General features: G+C 45.3%; 1 protein-coding gene and 1 long non-coding RNA gene across 2 annotated transcripts; one reads left to right on the forward strand and one right to left on the reverse strand.

Moving 5' to 3' along the window:
* The first annotated feature begins 30 nt into the window (after positions 1 to 30).
* On the forward strand, positions 31 to 1,426 carry LOC123099635 (MYB-like transcription factor 4). The gene is made up of 3 exons (XM_044521756.1): positions 31 to 346; positions 440 to 569; positions 695 to 1,426. The coding sequence occupies exons 1-3, from the start codon at positions 214 to 216 to the stop codon at positions 1,299 to 1,301; spliced, it is 870 nt and encodes a 289-aa protein (XP_044377691.1). The 5' UTR covers positions 31 to 213; the 3' UTR covers positions 1,302 to 1,426.
* A 7,650-nt stretch (positions 1,427 to 9,076) lies between these two features.
* On the reverse strand, positions 9,077 to 10,846 carry LOC123099636 (uncharacterized). The gene is made up of 2 exons (XR_006448202.1): positions 10,480 to 10,846; positions 9,077 to 9,320 (listed from the first exon to the last, which is right to left on the reverse strand). It is a non-coding gene; the product is annotated as an uncharacterized lncRNA (long non-coding RNA).
* Positions 10,847 to 24,338: the final 13,492 nt, after the last annotated feature.

A 24,338-nucleotide genomic window follows, 5' to 3' on the forward strand; every position in this document is an offset into this window, starting at 1 on the left:
CGTATAAAACCAACTACCCACCCCCGTCTCCCCTCTCTCTCCTCCTCGCTCGCTCTCAAAAAGCTCGCACGCACGCACGCACCACCAACACCGCACCGCTCCTCCTTTCCCTCAGACCCACCCACAGCCACAACAGCATATATCATCAGTCCGTTACTCGTGTGCGGCGCCGGCGGCTCCTGTCTTCAACGTACCTACGTGCCGGCCGGCGGCATGGGGAGGTCCCCGTGCTGCGAGAAGGCGCACACCAACAAGGGCGCCTGGACCAAGGAGGAGGACCAGCGCCTCATCGCCTACATCAAGGCCCATGGCGAGGGCTGCTGGAGGTCCCTCCCCAAAGCCGCAGGTATGTGCCGCGCGCTCATCGGCGACCAAGACGCGTGTACGTGTACGGCAACGGGTGAATGATGTGTGTGTGTGTGCATGGTGCGTGGTGCAGGGCTGCTGCGGTGCGGGAAGAGCTGCAGGCTGCGGTGGATCAACTACCTGAGGCCGGACCTCAAACGGGGCAACTTCACCGAGGAGGAGGACGAGCTCATCATCAAGCTCCACGAGCTGCTCGGCAACAAGTAACAATTCTCATCCTTCTTCTGACGGTGATATATCAGTGGAGAAAGACGGATCGATCGATCCACGGGCGTACGGCGTTATTTATTTCTTATATATCGTGTCGGTCTTGCGCTTGTGCTCTCAGGTGGTCGCTCATCGCCGGGAGGCTGCCGGGGAGGACGGACAACGAGATCAAGAACTATTGGAACACGCACATCAAGCGCAAGCTCCTGGCCCGCGGCATGGACCCGCACACCCACCGCCCGCTCAATGCCATCGCGGGGGCCGCCATGCCGGCGCAGCAGCTCCGGGCCGCGCACCAACACCAGTACGCTGCTGCCACACCCGGGGGCCACCACCTCCAGCCGCAGCAGCAGGATCCCTTCGCGGCTCTCTCCAGCTCAGCCGAGCCCGCCTGCAGCCACAGCAGCGACGACGAGCCGGCCGGCTCCGCCACGCCGCCGCCACCGTCGCGACGGCACCTCGGCATCGACCTCAACCTCTCCATCAGCCTGGCGCCCTACCAGCCGGGCGACGACCCGGCGGTGAAACAGGAGGCAGCAACGACGGCGAGCCACAACAATGCAACAACGTCCACGTCGGCGGCGTGCATGTGCTTGAACCACCTCGGGTTCCAGGGCGCCGGCGAGGGATGCCGCTGCGGCGGCGCTTCCTCCGTGCCCATGCAGCAGCAGGCCAGCACGCAGCACATGTTTAGATTCATCGCACCGCTAGAGGGCGGACGCCAATAGTAGCACTAGCAACAGTAACATTCGGACATACAACTAAAGCCACACATGGTTAATTATTAATTAAACTAGCTAGCTCTCTGTAACATGTTCATGAGGAAATTAAATCTACTACTCCTTTCCTATTACGTAATTTGCAGCTAGCATCGGGCCATGCATGCATATGCATCATCGCCTAGGTGACATAGTTCATGAATAGATCATCAGCTAGCAGCTCCTACCTTCTTTCCTTCTTGTCTTCATTAATATTGCCATAGGAGGTTCATCATCTTCCACTAGATCTAATCAAGCGTATCCCTAATTTAGGGGAGTTAGGTTCATCATCTAGGGAGTGAGTGATGCAGACTGATGAGAGTGGGAGTGAGCGTTATGGTGCTGGCTGGTGGTGGTTATGGGAAGTTAGGTTCTTGGATGTCTGCAAGGTAGCACATGACATGGCCATCCAGTGACATCACTGAATGGTTGAGTTTTCTATGCATAAAAAAAGGTTTGTCCGCCTTGTAGAGAGGAGAGGGGGAGTGGGAGTGGGCAGCATGTGAGATGCCCATATTTTCTGGTTAGGTTGGTAGGTAGAAGGTATGGGAGAGGTGTTAATGAAGGGGATAAAGTGCCATGGAGGAGGAGGAGGGGAGGGGCATGGACTGAGGAGCTTTTTGGTTAGTTAATGACTTAATGGTCAGAGAGCTTGGCTTGTGCTGTGTCTGGCCTTCTTGGGGGTGGATGTGGATGCCGGAGTTGGTGGGCTAATTAGTAATTTAATCATGGATCAGTACCACAGTTATCTAAAGCCAGCTTCAGGTTTTTTGAGGCGGATGGGGGCCAGTCAGGGTATCAGTAGTTTGTTCGGTCTGTCATGTTGCTCTACAGCTATTTGATCCACAGGTATTCCAGTTTGCAGCAACACAAGACATAAATAGGCCTTTGAGCAGTCTGGATCTTTGGGAGCTGTTTCAACCTAACATAAGTACTTGTCCTTATGTGCCCACTTATCGAACAATCCCGTGCTTATACCTCTCTTATACCAATGGCATGTGTAGCCATAAGAGTTTTTCTTTTTCATGCATACGTTGGCTTTGTTCGGCTTCGCCGAGTACCCGATAAAACCAACTCAGCAAACTCGAGGCACTCGGCACAGTTGCGGATTCGGGCACTGATGCAACTGTGTCCGTATCCATTTGTTTTAGAGGACGGAAGCATCAAAATGATGCGGGTTTGCAAAACAAAACGGCCAAAACTAAAAGAAAAGGCCCAAAACAGAAAATTCAAAAGCAGATATTGTCCCGAAACAACTATCTTACTTTCTACGTTAATAAATATGAGATGTTTTGGATATTTCAATATACGAACTGAAATAAGTGAACAACCACATTCGGTTCAAAAAAAATTACTCCCTTTGTGAACGGAAGGAGTAGATTCTGAGAGCATTAGAAGTCAATTTAGCTAGACAACTGAAAATAGAGGTTAATTCCAGCAAAGCGTTCCTTTCAAGAAAAAGGGGGTTGTACAGAGAACAATGGTCCATTAGTTCCCTTTTCTTCTGGGCAAGCAAGGCACAATTAGGCCATGCATAATGCAAGGTGCTTAGACAAGTATTTAGAAAAATATACTATTTTTTCTTAAGCAACAGTGCTTATTTGCACAGTGGAGATGCCTAAATAAGCACATGCGCTCTATAAATAAACACTAGTGCTTAAACAAAAACCCTAAGTACTTATCTAAACACATACCATTGTACATGGCCTTAATGTTGGTATTTTTGTGTCAAAAAGAGTTGAAACATGACAACACTATTGCTCTAATTCATCATGCTACAATCATAAAAGTTGCAGATTTTATTCTCAAGCCTCATGATTTTGGCGGAAAGGGGAAGGACGGTGTTAATACTAAATTACCTATGCCGCCTCAAAGTTAAAATGCCAAAGTCGTCATGGAATTGCTGACCACCAGCTCTCTTTTCTGCATCTACATTCCATAATGCTAATCTTGAAACAGAAGCGAAGCACCAGGTAAAACATGTTGGTGATTCTTTCTTTTCTTACCATATGTCACGCCACCCATCTTAATTTGTTCGCACTCAAAACAAGGTCAGCAACTGAGAACAACTAGCAGTTGTCTGTTCTGTGTAAAGACGGCAGGTAACTCAGTAAGACTAAGCAATGTTCTGAACATTAACTTCCGTAAAACAATGCCTGAATATAAATAATACGTCGATGTAGCTTCTAGTCCTGATCACTAGCTAAATATAGAGAAAATCGGGTACAGTCGATAAATAAAAGAGCTTGGCTGGTAGGATGCATACTTCATTTTCGCTCCAGATATAAGCCTCTATGCGGATGTGATATGGCAAAATAACCAAAAGCTGAAACACCAACCCCTCACCATTTCTCTGGCGTCCCTACTTGAGATCTCAATTATTATTTTCCATGGTGAAAGTGCAGTCACATGGTAGGAAATTTTTTGAAACCTTCGTAGATTGGATATCTCCGGGATATCTGGTGCAATCATTTAAAACTGAGGAGGCTTAGTCGATTATCTTGAAAATGACAAAGCCAAAACGTTCGCTTAACAAAAGCACACCTGTGTAAAGAGCAGGTTTGTCTTGTCTAGTCAAATCACACGAGCTTATGGCCCCCACAGAGCCGGGCTCAGTAGCAGCAGATCCAGCATACGGCAATAATTAAGAGCTCTCATGATCTTGGAGATAGGTTTGTTGGGATATGCCTATGAAAAGCTGCACACAATCTTGGACATTGGTTGTCGTTGAAATGCGCCTGTGAAAACTTGCACCATTTTGCAATGTAAATAGACAGCAGCGACAAAGTTTCCAGAGTCTGAGGCAGGTGGCTCAACCAATTATGCTCTGGCTCAGAGTTACAGTTGGTCTAAGTTTTCTTGCTGGGAAGAACAACCACGTAAATGACATGAACCTTCCACCCGATCTTTCTGCCCCTCCATGAAAATGCCAAATTCTTACCCTAAAGCCTATAACGACTTGTGATCTACTGGCAACATGGAGCCTACGCAGAACATCATGTTAATGGTGGGGGCCAAATCGGTTCTCATGCCAAGAAATATCTGTGGTTAGGTTACTGAAGATCTATTCTCATTTGACCACCTGAATCTCACAAGGTGAGGCAAAATCCATTCTTACCCCTCATCAACAGTCTCCCAAAAGCGCCACGGGTGACGAAACAGTTCCACTCAATAAGTATCCATTCTCTGCTGCCACCGCCAACCAATGCTGCTGCAAACAAACCATCCTGTGCCCCACATCCATATTCTTAGCAGATGATGATCCATCAAGCTCCTCCTGGATAGAGACGAATTTCAGCATCTGGAGGTACCGTGTCCACGACCATCGAATCATTTCATCGAGGCAGTCAGCGATGCAGGCACTGCATCGGTTCCTTGGAGTCTTGGGAAGCTTCCTGCGCAAAAATAAAAAATAAAAAAAATGGTGCACAACTCGTCGAACCGCTCAAATAGATCGATCGTAGCCCACATCCGCAAGAAATCTGAATCTTGGGAGAGTGGTCTTCCACTAGCACCAACTTGGGAGAAGAAGGTGGTGGTGATGGATGGACAGGGAGAGGACGGAGGCAGCCAAGGGGTTTTGGGTGATACATTGGGCGGTGGTAGGCTGGTAGCTGGTGGTTGGTAGCTCGCATGACGTCACCCCCAAAAAGACAGCGGCGTGGCTGTGCGCCCTCCAAATTGCCCGTTGCTCCTTCCTTTCCCGTATCATCTCACGCCTTTCCTTTTCAAACGTCAATCTCCATTGGCCTGGGCGAGCTTTTGGTGGCTTTTGGGAAAAGCGTTGCCTTTCGTGGGGGGCTCACCTTCTAGAAGCCCGGGTGACCCCTCCCCACCCGCCAATGACTTCCCCACGAATGGTCAGTGGATGCAGCGTCCGGTTGCAAACCGTCTCCCTCAGTGATCTCCTAGCTCAACGGCAATAGTGCTGAGTCGCCCTGGGGTTTTTCTCCAGAATGAAAGGTGCGTCTGGTACTATACTAGAGGAAAAAAAGTTGGGAACGATGACAGCCGGCCATTTCCTAGTCTTAGCCTCAGCAGAATTCAACAGCTTATCGATTAACTCCGGTCCAGCATAGCAGATCCGACATGCACCTTTCGACTTTTCGACCTTGCGTCCAATCGCCATTGGCCCACACACTGTCCAATGAACGGTCAAGATCCAGGTGGGTAAACTTTGATCAGTATATAAAATCTTGTCGCCCACATCTCGTGCTCTCGCTAGTGAGCGGTGACTACCAGTGGTGACTGCTGATATTTTGTTAAGAGAATGCGAAAAAGTGAGCTCCTTATCCATCTGCCTAACCATCCCAACATCACATTCATATGCTCATGATGCTCATCCCCTTAAGATCTTGTCCCCTCGCCCATGTGTCTTTGTGGGTGGTGCATACCTGGTTATGTAGGAGACATGGACCGTGCTGGGAGTGTGCACAGGCATCCCAGCCACATGAATGCACACATATGTCAGTGGTGCTCCAAGCTAGTACCATGTCCAGTCTGCATCAACTCTTGTTTTGAGGTACCACCAGATAATTATTTCAGAGAAAAGTACCGTGCAGGAGCTTCTGGGGGTATGGTCCGCTGTGCGCATCTAAGTTGCAGGTACTTTCACTCTTTCAGTTTCAGAAGTCAATACTTCTTCGATCAAGGCACCAAGCTCTTGATTACAGCTTAAATTTTGATTGATCCTGTTTTAAAGGCAGTCACGTCAACCGCAAGACCCGAAAACATAGTATCCTGCAGATGGGGGAAGATCCAACCGAAAGGCCAATGCTGAGACATTGAAAACTACTTTTGTGGTATTTAGCCAAATCACAACAAGAAAGAACTGTGCAGATTTGATGAATCTGTTGGATAGTGCAACAATAAAGTGGTAGAAAATGCATTTATGGTTGTTTGAAATTTTGTGCTAAGATTAACCATAATCAGCCTACACAGGTCCCTATCTCTACACCCAGAATGGATTCCTTGTGATGAGTTTAGTATTATACCTTGTTATTTTGTAGTCTCTGAGATAAAGATGTGCAGTCATCTTGCGAGTGTTAATCGGTGAACTGCATGCTATGCTTATAAAAGTACAGAAGCTAGTAGTAAAATGTGTACAACATAGTTTTGCTATTCCTGCAATTGGATGAATGCTGACCGATGGTAATAGAGAACGGCCGGAACTAGATGGATAATTTACTACAAGCTTCGTTTAGGGTGCAGTTCAGGCCATTTTTACACCTTATTAGCAGGCAGTCTGGCGCGTTGCCTTAGCCTGTTTTCGTGTTTCAGTTTGTGGTCACTGCGGATCCATTTTTTGCAAATTTCTCACTGTATTTCTACAACAGATTCAAAGACCACATACTTCAGAAATTAAAAAATCTCTTCCAAAAGAAAACTAAGTAACATAATTTGAAAAGATAAGAGCACTATATTAGGCACATATCTACCTGATATTGTTCTTCTTAAGACTAGAATAGTACTTTATTCATGGCTGCACGCCTGCACCTCAAAGATATGGTATAGGTACTCCATTATGGATATGGTATAGGTACTCCATTATGGACATTAGAACAATTGATGAGGTTCTCCCTATCAACAAAGCGAAATGCCCAGCTGGTTTGACTGCATGTTAAATTACTCTCAATCTGTTCCGACATGCTGCACAAATGGCATGAGTGGGGAGACACGTGCTTGGCTGTTTTATTTTATTTTTTTTGGCTTCTGAAAGTCATGGCCACATAAACTTTTTGGATAAATCTGTTCTCTGAAGCAAAAGAGACGAAATGAAGTAAAGATGTTTTGTAATTCATACTACATAGGATAGGGTAGGTTAGGTCTATCGAAGGTTCTATTTCTACCCATGAGAAGGACCCCGCAAAACCAAAAAACTAAAGTAGGTGAGATATTGTGTAGGCATGCAGACATGATGCAAAGCCCAGTATAGCTTTACCTAACACAACAGTCTGAGCAACTGAAAGATGTTATATGATGTATCTGTAACATCAATGATGAAGAGTGCATTACCCCTTCTAGAATGAGGTAGGTCGGGTTGGAAAAAAAAAACTTAAGATCTTTGTCATTGCATCACAACCCGCACCTAACAAGAGAGGTAAAAGAAAGATATTATAACCTCCAGTGCACCCACCAGGCCACTTTGGTATGACAGAAAGCATGAAGATAGGGTAAGCTCAATTAATTCGAAGTTTCTATGGATCTTTGTCGTTGCATCATCCAGGCTACCTAACATGCAGATAAAATGAGATTTATTTTCATGTTTTGAGGTATGACATCACTGGAACATTTTTTTTCATAATTAATCACACCATATTTCTTTCTAACTCCTATTTCCAGCTAATGGTGCAGAAGAATAAAAAATTCTGGTAGTTGCATTCTGTTGTTCAACTTTCAAGCAATACCAACTAGTTAATATAGTAATTAATGTCACTCTGACCTTCCCATGATAGCTCAAAGAATAAGGTGAACATCTAAATCATGTACGTGATGACATGACTTTGTGCCGGTGAGGTACCTAAATTTGTATGACAATATGGACAAGAGGAGCCTCTGTAAATGTTGAAGTTAAGCCTTTTTGTTGAGTTATATAAAGGGGTTTTCTTGTTAGAGAAGAATTATCAAATAAGTAACTGTTTATTGTGACAGATGCTTAGCTAGGTGTGTTGAGTTTAAAGGCACAATTAAAAGCAATCAGTCACAGAAAAAAAGATACGCCATAAGGACAGTATCACCCAAATGTCTGGTGAAGAGAAAGACTGGGCAAGAACTCACAGATTTCTAGAAATGCAATGCTTTCTGAAGAAGCCGTCCTAAGAACAGGCATGTTGTGATAATCTAGAGCATAGGCAAACACAACATTATGTGACCTTGGAGCATCTGGGCAGATGTTCGGAAAAAGATGCCGCTAAATGGAGTGGCCAATTCAGTGAAACAGATTCACACAAGACTACAGGAGATAGATCACATCATGCTGCATTTAGACATGACAGTGCTGGGCCGTGGACCTGAATCCCAGACCACCATTTAAATCACATTTCAAATTCGCTGGACATATAATAGTAAAAAAAACAATGAAAACTTGTCCTACATTGTCACTTTCGAATTTATTCCCTCCTTTCAAGTTTACAAGGCCCGCATGTAATTTAAGGTCAACTTTGACCACAAATTTGGGTAACAAAAATATTAACCATATGACATAAAAGGTATACTGTTGAATTCATATTCGAAAGAAGTTTCCAATGGTATAGTTTTTATGGCACATATATATTATTGGTCTAATCAATGGTAAAATAATCTTAAAATATGTGCGGGCTATGCAAGCTCGAAAAGAGGTAGTACGAATCTAATGAGATTGGAGTTTTCTTTTTTGTGAGCTTCTTTTTTCTTGATTTATATTTTTATGAGGGGTTTTTCTTGATTTATATAACTTTGTATATTCTATTATACCAACATCAGGTTCATTTATCTGGGCCGAAGTGGGCTTACTACATGCTCTTTGAGTTCTCTAAGAAAAGTGGGCCAACGTGGGCTAGAATGACCTACTGCTGGACCTGTTACAAGATCAAAATTTCAATGCACCAAACATGATAGGGGTGTGCTCATAAAACAGCAGATAATCTAAATTGGTATGTAATGAACTACTCCCGCCGTCCCAAAATAAGTGACTCGACTTTGTACTAACTTTGCAGTAAAGCTAGTACAAAGTTGAGTCACTTATTTTGGGACGGAGGGAGTATTTAGTACAAAGTCGAGTCACTTATTTTGGGACGGCGGGAGTATTTGCTAAAAACATACACAGATCCACCTTGATAAGCAAGGGACGATATACCTTGAAATAAATGACTTAAATGATCACTTTTGGATCATACAAATGCCTTCGTTCAGAACATCAGGGTTATCCACGTGTCTTGTGTTCGTGATTGCGGCATCACATTGTCACTTCCAACTTGAGGTTGTGCTGATGTCCACCCCTGAAGAGTCGTACTGAAAATATATGGTCAACATGATTTGAACTGCATGTACTTGTGTAATATATGAAAAAAAAAAACAGAAACTAGAAATGTCGCCCAATTTTCAGCCCGGCAATAATTAACCATTTCAAAAGATTGCTCTATTCAAGGATACAAATACTTGGAAAGCCACTCTGTGCATGCCAAAAGCTCTTGATGTATTATAACTCAGGGGTCGTGTTATCCAGGAAAAGCCCTTTCTGAATCTACCCTATAAGAATCTCCTATTAATCTAACAGATTCAAATAGCACAGAGAAAAAAAGTGCATGCATCTTTAATTAGCATTCAACTTGGACAGACTAAAGGTCAGCATTGGTCAGTGACCAAATAGCAGCATATAAATGCCGCTAATAACAGAGGTGTCTCAGGTAGTACAGCCTTCCTGGAATGAGGACAGCATGCAGTATCAGAGCGGGCAAGCTGATAGCAAATTCAGGCGGCTGAGAGCATGCCTGGAGCAACAATTCACATATTCTCCCAATAAACCAAAAGCAATTGTCATTGACGACAAGACAGCCACTCAGAATCTCAACCACTGATCTCGCAAACGAGAATACAATTTCTGCAACACCTACTTGATGGCTGTAAGCCTGCAACTGACCCAAATCCCCTCGAACAATGCCCAAACTGATGCACTGTTCATGATTTTTTTTTCCTTTTAGTGTTACATTCCTCGAGTGCAAAACCCAACGACCAGCAACTCGAAGCAGAGCCATTTACATGTTGCACATGCGCACCTGCACGCACAGAAACGAAGAAGGTACCACTGGGTCAATACACCAAGCAGGTGCTGGGCATGGGATGATGGGAGGCAGCTCAAGCGCACAGAAACGCAGGCAAAGACGCCAATGGCGAATGGCGAATCAAGTGGCAGTTACGTAAATCACACCGTCCCTGTCCCTGCTAACGACCAAGCGAGGCACGCGAAACCACCCCAAAAACTGCAGCCACGCAAGTTCCCCACCCCCACCGGCTGCTCCAAAAGCCGAAACCCCCGAACCCGACGAGCCCTCCTCGCGGAAACCCCACCGGCCGCCGATCACCTTAGCGACCAGAGGCATCCGACAAAGCGCATTAACACGGACAAGCTGGAGACGAATCGGAAACACCGGAGCAGCGCGAGCTGACTCACCCCCGGCAGGAAGAGATACTCGATGCGTTCAACGCTCCCGGCGCCGGCTCCTCGCCCCATTTCCGCCGCTGCACCAGCCATGAACCGGCGACCGGATCCCTCTCAGCGGTGGCGGCGGCGGCGGCGGCGACGATGACTCTCAAATGGATCGGAGAAAATTTTGCGGCGGTTTGGTTTTGAGTTGGGCTGGTTTAGCGCGAAAATGGCGGATGACCGGATTCTACTTCTCGCGGCGTGGGTGGCCTAGGGTGTGGGGCCCACTTGCCTTTTCCACCTTTGCAAGGAACCGTTTTCTTATTTGCTAATCCAGCGCTAACAATCATCAGAATCACCAACAAGTCCCCCAGGGTTTGGATTGGAAGGCGTTGACAAAATTCTTGGTAGCTTACGAGACAATTTAGCTATTTGGAGCTTTGCGTATGGAAGACACCTCATGAAAAGTAGATCTTCCATAATTTTTCGTCATTGTTGATGTCTTTTGTTTGTATTGTTCTATGTGTGTTCTTTATAAAGCCATTTAGAGGGCGTGTATAGAGCCTTGCCCGATGAGGCTAGTGTGCAAATTGAGTTGTAGTTTTAGTGCGTATTGAGAACTATGTCAACTATGCACGAGAGAGTATTGCGTTTAGTGGCCGAGCTCCGCCAAACCCTTTATATTTTTGTCGAAAATACATTTTTTATATTTCAAAAATATTTGAGAATGCAATAGCGTATGAAATTTCATGAACGTATATATTTATATGTGATGTACATAAAAAAGACAAATACATAGGTTCAAATGCGTTTTTTTCTTTGTCGTATTTGGGCCAGATTTTTGTCTTTTGTGTGGCATGCGAATAATTGTATTATTTGATGAATCTTTACATGTATGGATATACTTAGAGAATATGAAGTTGTATTTGTAGTTTTGTTGACATTTTATAAACTTTTAGATATATTTTTTAATAGACATCATGCAAAGGCTGCAATTCTTTGGAGATCTTTTAAGTAAGGGTTGAACACTACTACCCCTATTTATGAAGCTTTCAACTCAGAGGCATTGTTAAGCAAGTGTAAAAACTTATCTGAGCTAGATGCTCCTTTCAGTAAAGAAGAAATTGATGAGGTTGTAGCACACGTTCCCATAGATAAAGCTCCTGGTCCAGATGGTTTCAATGGTGCCTTTGTCAAGGCCTGTGGGGATATCATTTCTGAAGATTATTATAAACTCATCTAGGATTTCTATCATGACAATATCAATCCTCATAGCATTAATAGTTCCTATATCACTTTGGTTCCTAATAAGGATAACCCTACCACACCCAATGATTTTAGGCCCATATCTTTGCTCAATTGCTCTATCAAAATTATTACAAAGCATCTGGCACAGTACGTTATAGAAGATCATTCTTAAGCTTGTGCACATAAACTAGTATGGTTTCTTAAAGGGGAGATTACAAGATTGCTTTGGTTGGGATTTTGAGTACTTGCATCAATGCCATCTCCCCAAGCAAGAAATCATTATTGTCAAGCTAGACTTTGAGAAGGCTTTGATTTAATTGAGCATGAACTCATCCTGGAAATTACGGAGGCCAGGGGATTTAGCCAGAGATCGATTGGATTTTATTTTTTGAAAAGGGGAATATATTAATATCGCGACCAATTACACCCAGCCTCTGCACCTAAAAGATGTCGCAGAGACATCCAGGATGCACATAGCCAAAGGAAAAAAAGTAAGGAAAAAACAAAGGTCTTGCCAAAGTGATGGACTCCTCTCAGCAGCCGCACACAAACCATCACCAAATACAGCACCGGAAAAACATAAAACGTCTCCAAAAGCAACGCCTCCACAAAGGAAACAATGGACAAGCATCGTCGTTGCTCGATCCAAGATCTTAGGTTTTCACCCTAGAGAAGTCCGAGCTCTCAAAATAATTCCCAGCGGCAAGGCAATTGCCAGGCACAACCAATGAAGGCCAGATCTTAGGTTTTCACCCTGAAAGTCCTAGCTCGGAACCCAAGGAGCACCACTAAAAATGAATTCCTCCAGTGTTGCCGCTCCCACTTGACACTACTTCTAATGAGAGTTATCAAACACCTCGCTAACTCCATTGCCTTGAAGGCCCTATCCGTCTAACTGATCCTTCGATCTCAGCCACCATGAACTTATCCAGAATTGTCTACACCATAGAAATCGAGGAGCCAACATGTCCCATGGTGTCAACGAACAACAAATCTTCGTGTCACACCCTCATGGAATCTCGTAGGCTGAAATGGACGTGCACGGCCCAATTCTATCTGATCCAGATATCTTAGGCAAGATCTCCAACAGCAATTCCGAAACACGTCGATGACCAGATCTAGGAGGACCGATCATGCAGGATGTTGCCATGACGCGAGAGGAGCACGAGGACCGTCACCTTCAATATCGCGGCAGTAGGCCCCCACGCCGCCCCAATCCAGTCTGCCGCCGCCCGATCGCAGCCATGGGCCGAGCACCAACCCACCCAGATCCAGATCAGATCGGGCGATCGGCACCATCCATGCGCTGCAGCATGCGCGCAGCTAGCCCGCTGTCGCCCGACCACAGCCATGGGTCGAGCACCAACCCAACAAGACCTAGATCAGATCGGGGGATCAACACTGATACGTCCAAAACGTATCTACTTTTCCAAACACTTTTGCTCTTGTTTTGGACTCTAATTTGCATGATTTGAATGGAATTACCGGACTGCGCTGTTTTCAGTAGAATTGCCATGGTGTTGTTTTTGTGCAGAAATAAAAGTTCTCGGATTGAGTTGAAAATTTATGGAGAATTATTTCAGAATATATAAAAAATACTGGCAAAGAGAGTTACTAGAGGGGGGCCACCAGGGCGCCACAAGCCCAGGGGGCACGCCACCCCCATGGCGCGCCTACCAGTCTTGTGGGCACCTGGTAACTCCCCGCAACTCTATCTCCAACTCCATAAGTACCTATTCGCCCAGAAAAAATCAAAAAGAAGGAATCATCGCGTTTTACGCTACAGAGCCACCGCCACCTCATGTTCTTCATCGGGCCGGGAGGGCTGATCTAGAGTCCATTCTGGGCTCCGGGGAGGGGGATTCAACGTCGTCGTCATCATCAACCTTCCTCCATCACCAATTTCATGATGCTCACCACCGGGAGTGAGTAATTCCTTCGTAGGCTTGCTGGACGATGATGGGTTGGATGAGATTTATCATGTAATCGAGGTAGTTTTGTTAGGGCTTGATCCCATCCACTATGTTCTGAGATTGATGTTGCTATGACTTTGCTATGCTTAATGCTTGTCACTAGGGCCCGAGTGCCATGATTTCAGATATGAACCCTTTATGTTTTCACCAATATATTTGTGTTCTTGATCCTATCTTGCAAGTTGTACGCACCTATTACGTGTTATGATCCGCATACCCCAAGGTGACACTAATTGGGATTCTTTCCGGTGATTACCGTAGTTTGAGGAGTTCACGTATTCACTATGTGTTAATGCTTAGTTCCCTTATGGACCCCACTGCCATGGGAGGGTAGGACAAAAGATTCCATGGAAGTTCTTATGGCAAGCACGTATGACTATATACAGAATGCATGCCTACATTACATTGATGAATTGGAGCTAGTTCTGTGTCGCCCTAGGTTATAACTGTTACATGATCAATGTCATCCAACATAATGATCCATCACTGATCCAATGCCTATGAGCTTTTCAGATATTGATCTTTGCTAAGTTACTACTATATATTGCTGCTGCTGTTACAATCATTACAAAACTGCTACTGTTACCATTACTGCCACTGTTGCTATTGCTACTACCGCTATCAAACTATCATATTACTGTGCTACTTATCACTCTGTTGCAGATATTTAGTTCTCCAGGTGTGGTTGAATTGACAACTCTACTGGTAATAGTTGCAAATATTATTTGGCTCCCCTTGTGTCGAATCAATAAATTTGGGTTGAATACTCTACCCTCGAAAACTGTTGTGATCCCCTATACTTGTGGGTTATCAGGCACCTCCACACGCTACAACACACGCACAGCCACCACCGTCCTCCCGTCGACCCCAGGCACCTGCGACCTGCGTGGAGGAACGCAGTGCCATCAGCCACCGCAAAAGCCCCCAACTCGATGGCAGTCACCCAGGGACGCTAGAGCCCCGTCGTCGCCGGATCTGCGTGAGCTTTTCCTGGAGAAGACCATGGGGCGGCGGCGAGGGGATAGGGAGCACGGGGGAGGAGGTCCCAGGGAGGACGACGCGGGAGCTGGGCCAGATCGATTGGATGGATTAAAAGCATATTTGAATCAGGAACTTCGGTTGTTCTGTTAAATGGCATTGATACGTCTCCAACGTATCAATAATTTTTGATTGTTTCATGCTGTTATCAATCTTGGATGTTTTATATTCATTTACTGGCAACTTTGCATCATCTTTTGGGATTAACCTATTGACATAGTGCCCAGTGCCAGTTGTTGTTTTTTGCTTGTCTTTTACTTTGCAGAATATCAATACCAAACGGAGTCCAAATGCCACGAAACTATTTGGAGATTTTTTTCTGCCCAGAAGACAACTAGGAGTCAAAGAAGTGCACGGGTGGAGACCCGTGGGGCCTACAAGTCACTGTGGCACGCCAGAGGCCCCTAGCGTGCCCTGGTGGGTAGTGGAGCCCATGAGAAGCTTCTCCACCGACATCCCCTCTATAAATACTCTAAAATCCCCCAAACCCCAGGGGAGTCGAGAGAGTACATTTTTCGCCGCCGCAAGTTCCAGAACCACGAGATCCAATCTAGAGGCCTTTTCCGGCACTCTGCCGGAGGGGTCAACGATCACGGAGGGGGTCTTCATCATCCTTGTTGCCCCTCTGATGATGCTTGGGTAGTTTACCACAGACCTACGGGTCTATAGCTAGTAGCTAGATGACTTCTTCTCTCTCTTTGATCTTCAATACAATGTTCTCCTCGATGTTCTAGGAGATATATTTGATGAAATGACTTTTTGCGGTGTGTTTGTTGGGATCCGATGAATTGTGGGTTTATGATCAGTTCTATCCATGAATATTATTCAAGTCTTTGCTGAAATCTTTTATGCATGATTGTTATAGCCTCGTATTTCTTCTCCGAAATTTTGGTTTGGTTTGGCCAACTAGATTGATTTTTCTTGCCATGGGAAGAGGTGCTTTGTGATGGGTTCAATCTTGCGGTGCTCAATCTCAGTGACAGAAAGAGACATGACACGTATGTATCGTTGCTATTAAGGATAAAAAGATGGGGTCTATTCCTACATGAATAGATCTTGTCTACATCATGTCATCGTTCTTATTTCATTACTTCGTTTTCCATGAACTTAATACACTAGATGCATGCTGGATAGCGGTCGATGTGTGGAGTAATAGTAGTAGATGCAGAATAGTTTCGGTCTACTAATATTGGACGTGGTGCCTATATACATGAGCATTGCCTTGGATATCTTCATGATTATTTTCTTTTATATCAATTGCCCAACAGTAATTTGTTTGCTCACCGTATGCTATTTTCTTGAGAGAAGCCTCTAGTGAAAACTATGACCCCCGGGTCTATTTTCCTATCATATATAACTAGAAATACCTTGCTGCATTTTTATTTATTTATTTTATTTTGTGTTTTTGCTAGATCTATTTACCAAATCTCATACAATTTAATCTATCTCAATACCGAGGAGGGATTGACAACCCCTCTTATGCATTGGGTTGCAAGTTTTTGTTGTTTGTGTGCAGGTGATGTTTACATAGTGTTGCTTGGTTCCCCCACTGGATTGATAACCTTGGTTTCATAACTGAGGGAAATACTTACCTTTGTTGTGCTGCATCATCCTCTCCTCTTCGGGGAAATACCAACACAGATACAAGCAACCAGACATACCAGGGAAAGTTTTTTACTTCAAAAGGGGTGTTAGGCATGGTTATCCTCTTTCACCTCTGCCACTTGTCTTAGCAGCAGATGTACTCCAGTCAATATTTAATCAAGTTATGAGAAATAATATCATTTCACCTCCCCTAAGAAGATATTAATGCCTTGATTTTCCAGTAATACAGTATGCTGATATGCAAGTCTGGTTATGCCTGCCGATATCACTCAAGTATGTCAGATCGGAAACCTTTTGCTTCATTTCTCTGCACAAGCTAGACTTAAAGTGAATTATCATAAATCTGTTGGCAAACGTAGTATAAAACAAAAAAATTGCCCTACGATCACCCAGGAACAATATGTAGATGCATATAAGGTTTGGATCACGTTTGTTACCGACTCCGGAGTGCGGCAGAAGTAGATGAGTCGGTGTAGATCATACTTGGAGTCCCTCGAACCGTAGATGAACGATCCCGTGAACGCCCACGAATGATCCCTGATAACCCACAAGTATAGGGGATCAATTGTAGCCTTTCTCTATAAGTAAGAGTGTCGAACCCAATGAGGAGCTAAAGGTAGAATAAATATTCCCTCAAGTTCTATCGACCACCGATACAACTCTACGCATGCTCAGCGTTCGCTTTAGCTAAAACAAGTATGAAACTAGAAGTACTTTGTAGGTGTTGTGGAATAGGTTTGCAAGATAATAAAGAGCACGCAAATAAAAACTAGGGACAGTTTAGATAAAGAAACAATTACCTTTGTTTAACGAGTGTGAAAAAGTGGTGGTAGGAGTTGCGGAATTGTCCCTAAGCAATTGACTATGTTACTAGACCGATAGCAAGTTTAATGTGGGAGAGGCCACTGCTAGCATGCCATCCCTTACTTGGAATTCTATGCACTTATGATTGGAACTATTAGCAAGCATCCGCAACTACTAACGTTCATTAAGGTAAAACCCAACCATAGTATTAAAATATATTGGTCCCCCTTCAATCCCGTATGCATCAATTTCTATGCTAGGCTGAAGTTGTTGTCACCCTTGCCCTCCAATACATAGTCCTATCAACATACAACTAATCTGTGTGATCCACACACGCGCTCATATGATGGGCACCAAAGGACAACAACATAACCACAAGCAAATTAAACCAATTATAGCAATTCACCAATCACCGATAGGACAGCAAAAATCTACTCAAGCATCATAGGATGGCAACACATCATTGGATAACAATATGAAGCATAAAGCACCATGTTCAAGTAGAGGGCACAACGGGTTGTGGGAGAGTGAACCGTTGTGGATAGATGGGGGAAGGTGATGGAGGTGTTGGTGAAGATGACGGGGTTGTTGGAGTAGATCACCGTCACACGATGATTGCCCCGGCGGCGTTCCGGCGCTACCGGGAGAGAGCGAGAGAGATCCCCCCTCCTTCTTCTTCTTCCTTGACCTCCCCCCTAGATGGGAGGAGGGTTTCCCCTCTGCTCCTTGGCCTCCATGGCGGCGGAGGGGCGGGAGCCCCTCTGAGATTGGATCTCTCTCTCTCTCTCTATCTCTCTCTCTCTCTCTCTCTCTCTCTCTCTCTCTCTCTCTGTAACGCCCACGATGCGGCTATATCTCCCACGTGTCGAGGCACGACTTAGAGGCATAACCGCATAGTGGGCGTTACAAGTTGGTAATCAGAGCCATCCCCGACTTAGGAGCCCCTGCTTGATCGAATCGCTGGTGTTGTTGAGTCTAGAACAAAAATGTTTTGAGTCTTAGGATTATATATATCGGAGAGTAGGATTCTTTTTACTCCTCAGTCCCTTCGTCGCTCTGGTGAGGTCTCCTGACGTAGAAGTTTTGACTCTTCTCTCCTCAAATTTCACTAAATTTTTTTTAGGATCACGCGGGTATATTGGAATCGTTCCGATGGTTTTGTGACGAGAACATTGTTCTTGGTGCCTCCTGACATTTAGGGGTTGTGGCAGTGTCCCGGGGAGTTGAGCTCCGAGGTGTTGTCGTCACAATTTTATCGTTGCAGTTCTGGAATACCTGAGTTTCGCCGACATCGAAATCTCTTTTATGCAGTTGTTGGTGAGATCACCTCGACGCCACCTAGTACTGGGGCGGGAGTTCGGGAGTATTGCCATAACTTGTATAACTGATGTTTTTCGAAGGTTGAGGTAAACGATTTCCGAAGGTTTCTTGGTTATGTGTTGACGGATGGATACAACTGGATCTAGGGATTGCTAGTTTGGGTGATATATTTTGTGTCCCCTGTATCCCCAACACCAGATTGCATAACCAGAAAGTTTCGGGAGTTTATAAGTGGGAATTCAAGTAGCCTTAGGATATCTTTCCGACAGACGCATGATATGAGATTGGGGTTCGACGTCTAGTGGTCCGCCTGTACACGGTTGGTTTTACAGTGGTGTCGTAGTGTCTTAAAGAGTCCTTGGCTATGCCGACACGGGGACGCTTCGTATGTCATGTGCACAACCTTGTACATGATGGTGCTGTACGATTGAGCCCGTGTGGGCCCCACCATGAAAACTTCGGACGAAATCTCTATCATATGTTTGTTCTGGCTTATTCTGCAAGCCAATACTTTGTGTTGTTTTGAATTGTGATATTCGAGTTGCTTCGAAGTCAAATGTTGATTCCATATCTTTTCCAAGTGGCTTCTCAACTAACGGAAGTGTGATGATTTACTACGGAATTCATTCGTTCATCTTCGTTCGAATGTTTATTGTGAAGACTATATGTTGCAATTTCTATCCGTTGATTCTACTTATCTATTTGTCTATCAAGATGCTAACGGATGTCACCCTCTTCAGGATGGCTCCGCCAACGCGTCAGAATCCGGAACGCAATGAAGGGAGTCAAGCGAACCCTCCGCCACCACCTCCACCTCCGGAGGCATGGCAAGCTATCATGGCAGCCACCAACGCCAATGCTCAGATGATTCTGCAACTCTTGCAAGAACGCACCCAAGGGCAAGGCAATCAAGGTCAAGGCAACAATCAGCCTCACTTCGCTACACTCAACCAGTTTCTCGCAAATCAGCCCAAGTCTTTCAGCTACTGTGCCGAGGCCACAGATGCCGATGATTGGCTCGTGGACATCAACAAGCATTTTGAATGTAGCAACGTCAGGCCTGAGGACTATGTCAAGTTCGCTTCTTTTCAGCTCAAGGACCAAGCTGCTGATTGGTATCAACAATACAAAGATTCCAGAGGAGGTCGTGTGATCACTTGGACTGACTTCTGTCGGGATTTCAAAGCGCACCACATTCCACAAAGTGTTGTTGAGAGCAAGCGTGAGGAGTTCTGCAATCTCAAGCAAGGCAACATGTCTGTGTATCAATACAACATCCAGTTTCAGAAACTTGCTCGCTTCGCTAAACAAGACGTTCCTGATGAAAAGAGCATGATCTATCACTTCAGAGGTGGTCTTAGAGAGGATCTGCAGTTAGCTCTTGTTCTAGTTGAGCCTACTCAGTTTGATCAATTCTACAATATGGCACTGAAGCAAGAGGCTGCTCAGCTCAAGTGTGAGGCTTCTAAGAAGAGAGTCAGAGACGCAGTTCAGTCTTCTTCTTCCTCACTTGTGGCAGCTAAGCAACAGAATTTCTGGTTGCCTCCTCCTCCTCCGTTTCGTCAGCCTTACCAGCAGAAGAACAAAGGTGGCCATGGTTCTTCCAACTCTTCCAACTCTGGCTATCAGAACAAGTCTCAAAATCAAGCTCCAAAGTCCAATGCTCCTTATCACCGTCCACTCTCAGAGGTGACTTGCAACAAGTGTCAGCAGAAAGGTCACTATGCTAACAAGTGCTTCAACCAAAGGCGCCTTCCGCCTCCTCCTCCTGTCAGATCTTCCAGCAATGCAGTGGTCAAGCATAATCCAAAGTCTGCAAAGGTGAACATGATGAATGCAGCTCAAGCAGAGGAATCTACTGATGTGATAATGGGTAATCTCCCTATTAATGATATTCCTGCAAAAGTCTTATTTGATACTGGTGCATCGCATTCTTTCTTGTCATACCCATTTGCATCGAAGCACAATGTTGACACAGAGGTTTTATCCAAAGTTATGCAAGTTGTTTCTCCGGGAAAGCTTTTGACTTCTAGTTTGGTTGCTCCCGATGTTTCCATCAAGATGGGGAACTATAAATTTCTGTCTTCTCCAGTTGTTCTTGGTGACTCGGATATTGATCTAATTCTCGGGATGGACTGGCTTTCTAAGCACAAGGCTCAACTTGATTGTGCTGCCAGGGAAATTCAATTGACACACTCTTCTGAGGATGTGATTATTTATGCCGCTCGTGATGAAACCATTCGGTTGTTTTCGCTCAATGAGAAGGGCGAATTGAGTGCCATCTCTCAAATTCCAGTCGTTTGTGAGTATCAAGATGTCTTTCCAGAAGAGTTTCCGGGTATGCCTCCTCACCGGCCAGTTGAGTTCGTTATCGATCTTGAGCCAGGCACTGAACCCGTTTGCAAGCGTCCATACAAGCTTGGACCCAACGAGCTGAAGGAATTGAAGAAACAGCTCGATGAACAAGAGCGTCTGGGTTTGATCAGACCGAGTTCTTCTCCATGGGGTTGTGGTGTTCTCTTTGTCAAGAAGAAGGATGGCACGGACCGACTTTGTGTCGACTACCGTCCATTGAACAAGAAGACAATCAAGAACAAGTATCCACTTCCCAACATCAATGAGCTATTCGAGCAACTCAAAGGTGCTAAAGTATTCTCCAAGCTTGACCTTCGTATGGGTTATCATCAGATTCGCATTCGTGAAGAAGATATTCCCAAGACAGCATTCAGAACAAGCTTTGGTTCTTATGAATATACTGTCGTGCCTTTCGGCCTTGTGAATGCTCCTCCAGTATTCTCTCGGATGATGAATTTCATCTTCAACCCCTATACCAATGAATTCGTCCTGGTGTATCTCGATGATATTGGTCTTCTCCAAGAATAAGAAGGATCATGCCAAACATTTGCGATTGGTGCTCGACAAGCTCAGAGAGTATCAATTCTATGCGAAGTTCTCCAAATGTGAGTTTTGGCTCGATGAAGTTCTTTTCCTTGGTCACATCATCTCTGCCAAGGGCATCGCTGTTAACCCCGAGAAGGTGTCCGCAATTGTGAATTGGGAACCTCCTTAGAATGTCAAGCAGCTCCGCAGTTTTCTGGGTCTTGCAAGCTATTGCCGAAGATTCGTTGAGAATTTCTCCAAGATTGCAAAGCCTCTTTCCAACCTCCTCCAGAAGCATGTGAAGTATGTCTGGTCTCCTGAGTGTGATGTTTCTTTCAACACTCTCAAAGAGAAACTAGTCACAGCTCCTGTCTTAACTCCTCCTGATGAATCCAAGCCATTTGAAGTTTTCTGTGATGCTTCTCTCCAAGGTCTCGGTGCTGTGTTAATGCAAGAGAAGAAAGTTGTGGCCTATACCTCTCGTCAGTTGAAGCCCAATGAGAAGAACTACCCCACTCACGATCTTGAGTTGGCGGCAGTTGTCCATGCATTAATAACGTGGAGACATCTCTTGTTGGGAAGACAAGTGGACATTTTCACCGATCACAAGAGTCTCAAGTACATCTTCACTCAGCCCAACCTCAACCTCAGGCAGACTCGATGGGTCGAAATGATTCAAGAGTACAATCCGAGTATTGAATATACTCCAGGCAAAGCCAATGTCATTGCAAATGCTTTGAGCAGGAAGGCTTATTGCAACAGCCTAATTCTCAAGCCATTCCAACCGGATCTTTGTGAAGCTTTCCGCAAGCTGAATCTCCAAGTTGTTCCTCAAGGCTTTCTTGCCAACCTCATAGTCTCTCCTACTTTGGAAGATCAAATTCGTGAGGCACAACTCCTGGATGCCATGGTGAAGAAGGTGAAACGTGGTATCGACAAGGGTCTTTCCAAATACAAGTGCTATCGCATTGATGACAGAGACACTTTATTCTTCGAGGGCCGGATTGTGGTTCCTAAAGGTGATCTAAGGAAAGTCATAATGAATGAAGCGCACAATTCTCTTCTGTCCATTCATCCTGGAAGTACGAAGATGTACCATGACCTCAAGCAGTCGTATTGGTGGACTCGAATGAAATGAGAAATCGCTCAATTCGTGAATGAATGTGATGTCTGCCGAAGAGTGAAAGCAGAACACCAACGACCAGCTGGTCTCCTCCAACCTCTTGCTATCCTAGAATGGAAGTTTGATCATATCGAAATGGACTTCGTGACTGGATTTCCAAAGTCCAAGCGTGGAAATGATGCTATCTTTGTTGTCATTGACAAGCTCTCTAAAGTGGCTCATTTCCTTCCAATCAAAGAATCCATCACAGCAGCTCAGTTGGCAGAGCTATACACCTCCAGAATTGTCTCCTTGCACGGCATTCCACAATTGATTTCTTCTGGTCGTGGAAGCATCTTCACCTCTAAGTTCTGGGACTCCTTCCAGAAGGCCATGGGCACAAACATTCGGTTCAGCACAGCTTTCCATCCTCAAACTAGTGGCCAAGTCGAGCGAGTCAATCAAATTCTTGAAGATATGCTCAGGGCTTGTTTCATTTCCTTTGGCATGAAATGGGAAGATTGTCTTCCATATGCTGAATTCTCCTACAACAATAGCTTCCAAGCGAGTTCGGGCAAGGCCTCATTCGAGATTCTCTATGGCAGAAAGTGCCGTACTCCTCTCAATTGGTGAGAGACTGGTGAACGCCAACTTCTTGGCAATGACTTAATCACTGAAGCTGAAGAAATGTGTAAAGTCATCCGTGATAATCTCAAAGCCGCGCAATCGCGCCAGAAGAGTTACTATGATAGTAAGCATCGTGATGTGGCTTTCGAGATCGGAGACCATGTCTACCTCGCGTCTCTCTAATGAAAGGCACTCGTCGCTTCGGTATCAAAGGGAATCTTGCCCCTAGATACGTGGGTCCTTTCAAGATCATTGGCAAAAGAGGCGACCTCGCCTATCAAATTGAGCTTCCTTCCAACTTCGCGAACGTGCACGATGTGTTCCACGTGTCACAGCTCCGCAAGTGCTTCAAGACGCCTGAGCGCACTATCAACTTCGAAGATATTGACCTCCAAGAAGATCTGTCTTATCATGAGCACCCCATTGCTATTCTTGAAGAAACTGAGCGCAAGACTCGCAACAAGTCAATCAAATTCCTGAAAGTGAAGTGGTCGCACCATTCCGACCGGGAAGCCACCTGGGAACGCGAGGACCATCTTCGTTCTGAATATCCGGAGTTCTTTCAGTCCTAGATCTCGGGACGAGATCCTCTCGTAGTGGTGGAGTGTTGTAACACCCCACATGTAACTTTCCATATTTGTAACTCCAACTCTTGCCATTTTCGGCTATGTGCTATGATATTCCCTCTGTGGTCGGGTTTTGTTTGTCGTTTTGCATTTTGTCCATGTCATGCATTTCATACCATGTCATCATGTGCATTGCATTTGCATACGTGTTCGTCTCTTGTATCCGAGCATTTTCCCCGTTGTCCGTTTTGCAATCCGGCGCTCCTATCTCCTCCGGTGCACCCCTCTTGACTTCTTTCGTGAGCGGGTGTCAAACATTCTCGGAATGGACCGAGGCTTGTCAAGTGGCCTTAATATACCACCCGGAGACCACCGGTCAAGTTTCGTTCCATTTGTAGGTCGTTTGGTACTCCAACGGTTAACCGGGCATCCGCAAAGTCCATTTGTGTGTTGCAATAAAATCCCCCTTCAAACCAGCCCAAAACCCACCAAACTCTCTTCCATGCTGTAGGTCGTTCGATCACGATCGTGTGGGCAAAAACCGCACCTCATTTGGAGCCTCCTAACTCCCTCTACCTATTTATATGTGAGCCCTCCCGAAAACAATCGCAGACGAAACCCTAACCCGCTCCTCGCGCCGCGCCGGACGTGTCCGCCGCCGGCCGGACAAACCCGCCGCCGCCCGCAGTCGATCACGGCGCGCCACGTGGCAGCCCGTACACC

The sequence above is a fragment of the Triticum aestivum genome, chromosome 4D (genome assembly GCF_018294505.1).
Source record: "Triticum aestivum cultivar Chinese Spring chromosome 4D, IWGSC CS RefSeq v2.1, whole genome shotgun sequence".
Taxonomy (NCBI): domain Eukaryota; kingdom Viridiplantae; phylum Streptophyta; class Magnoliopsida; order Poales; family Poaceae; genus Triticum; species Triticum aestivum.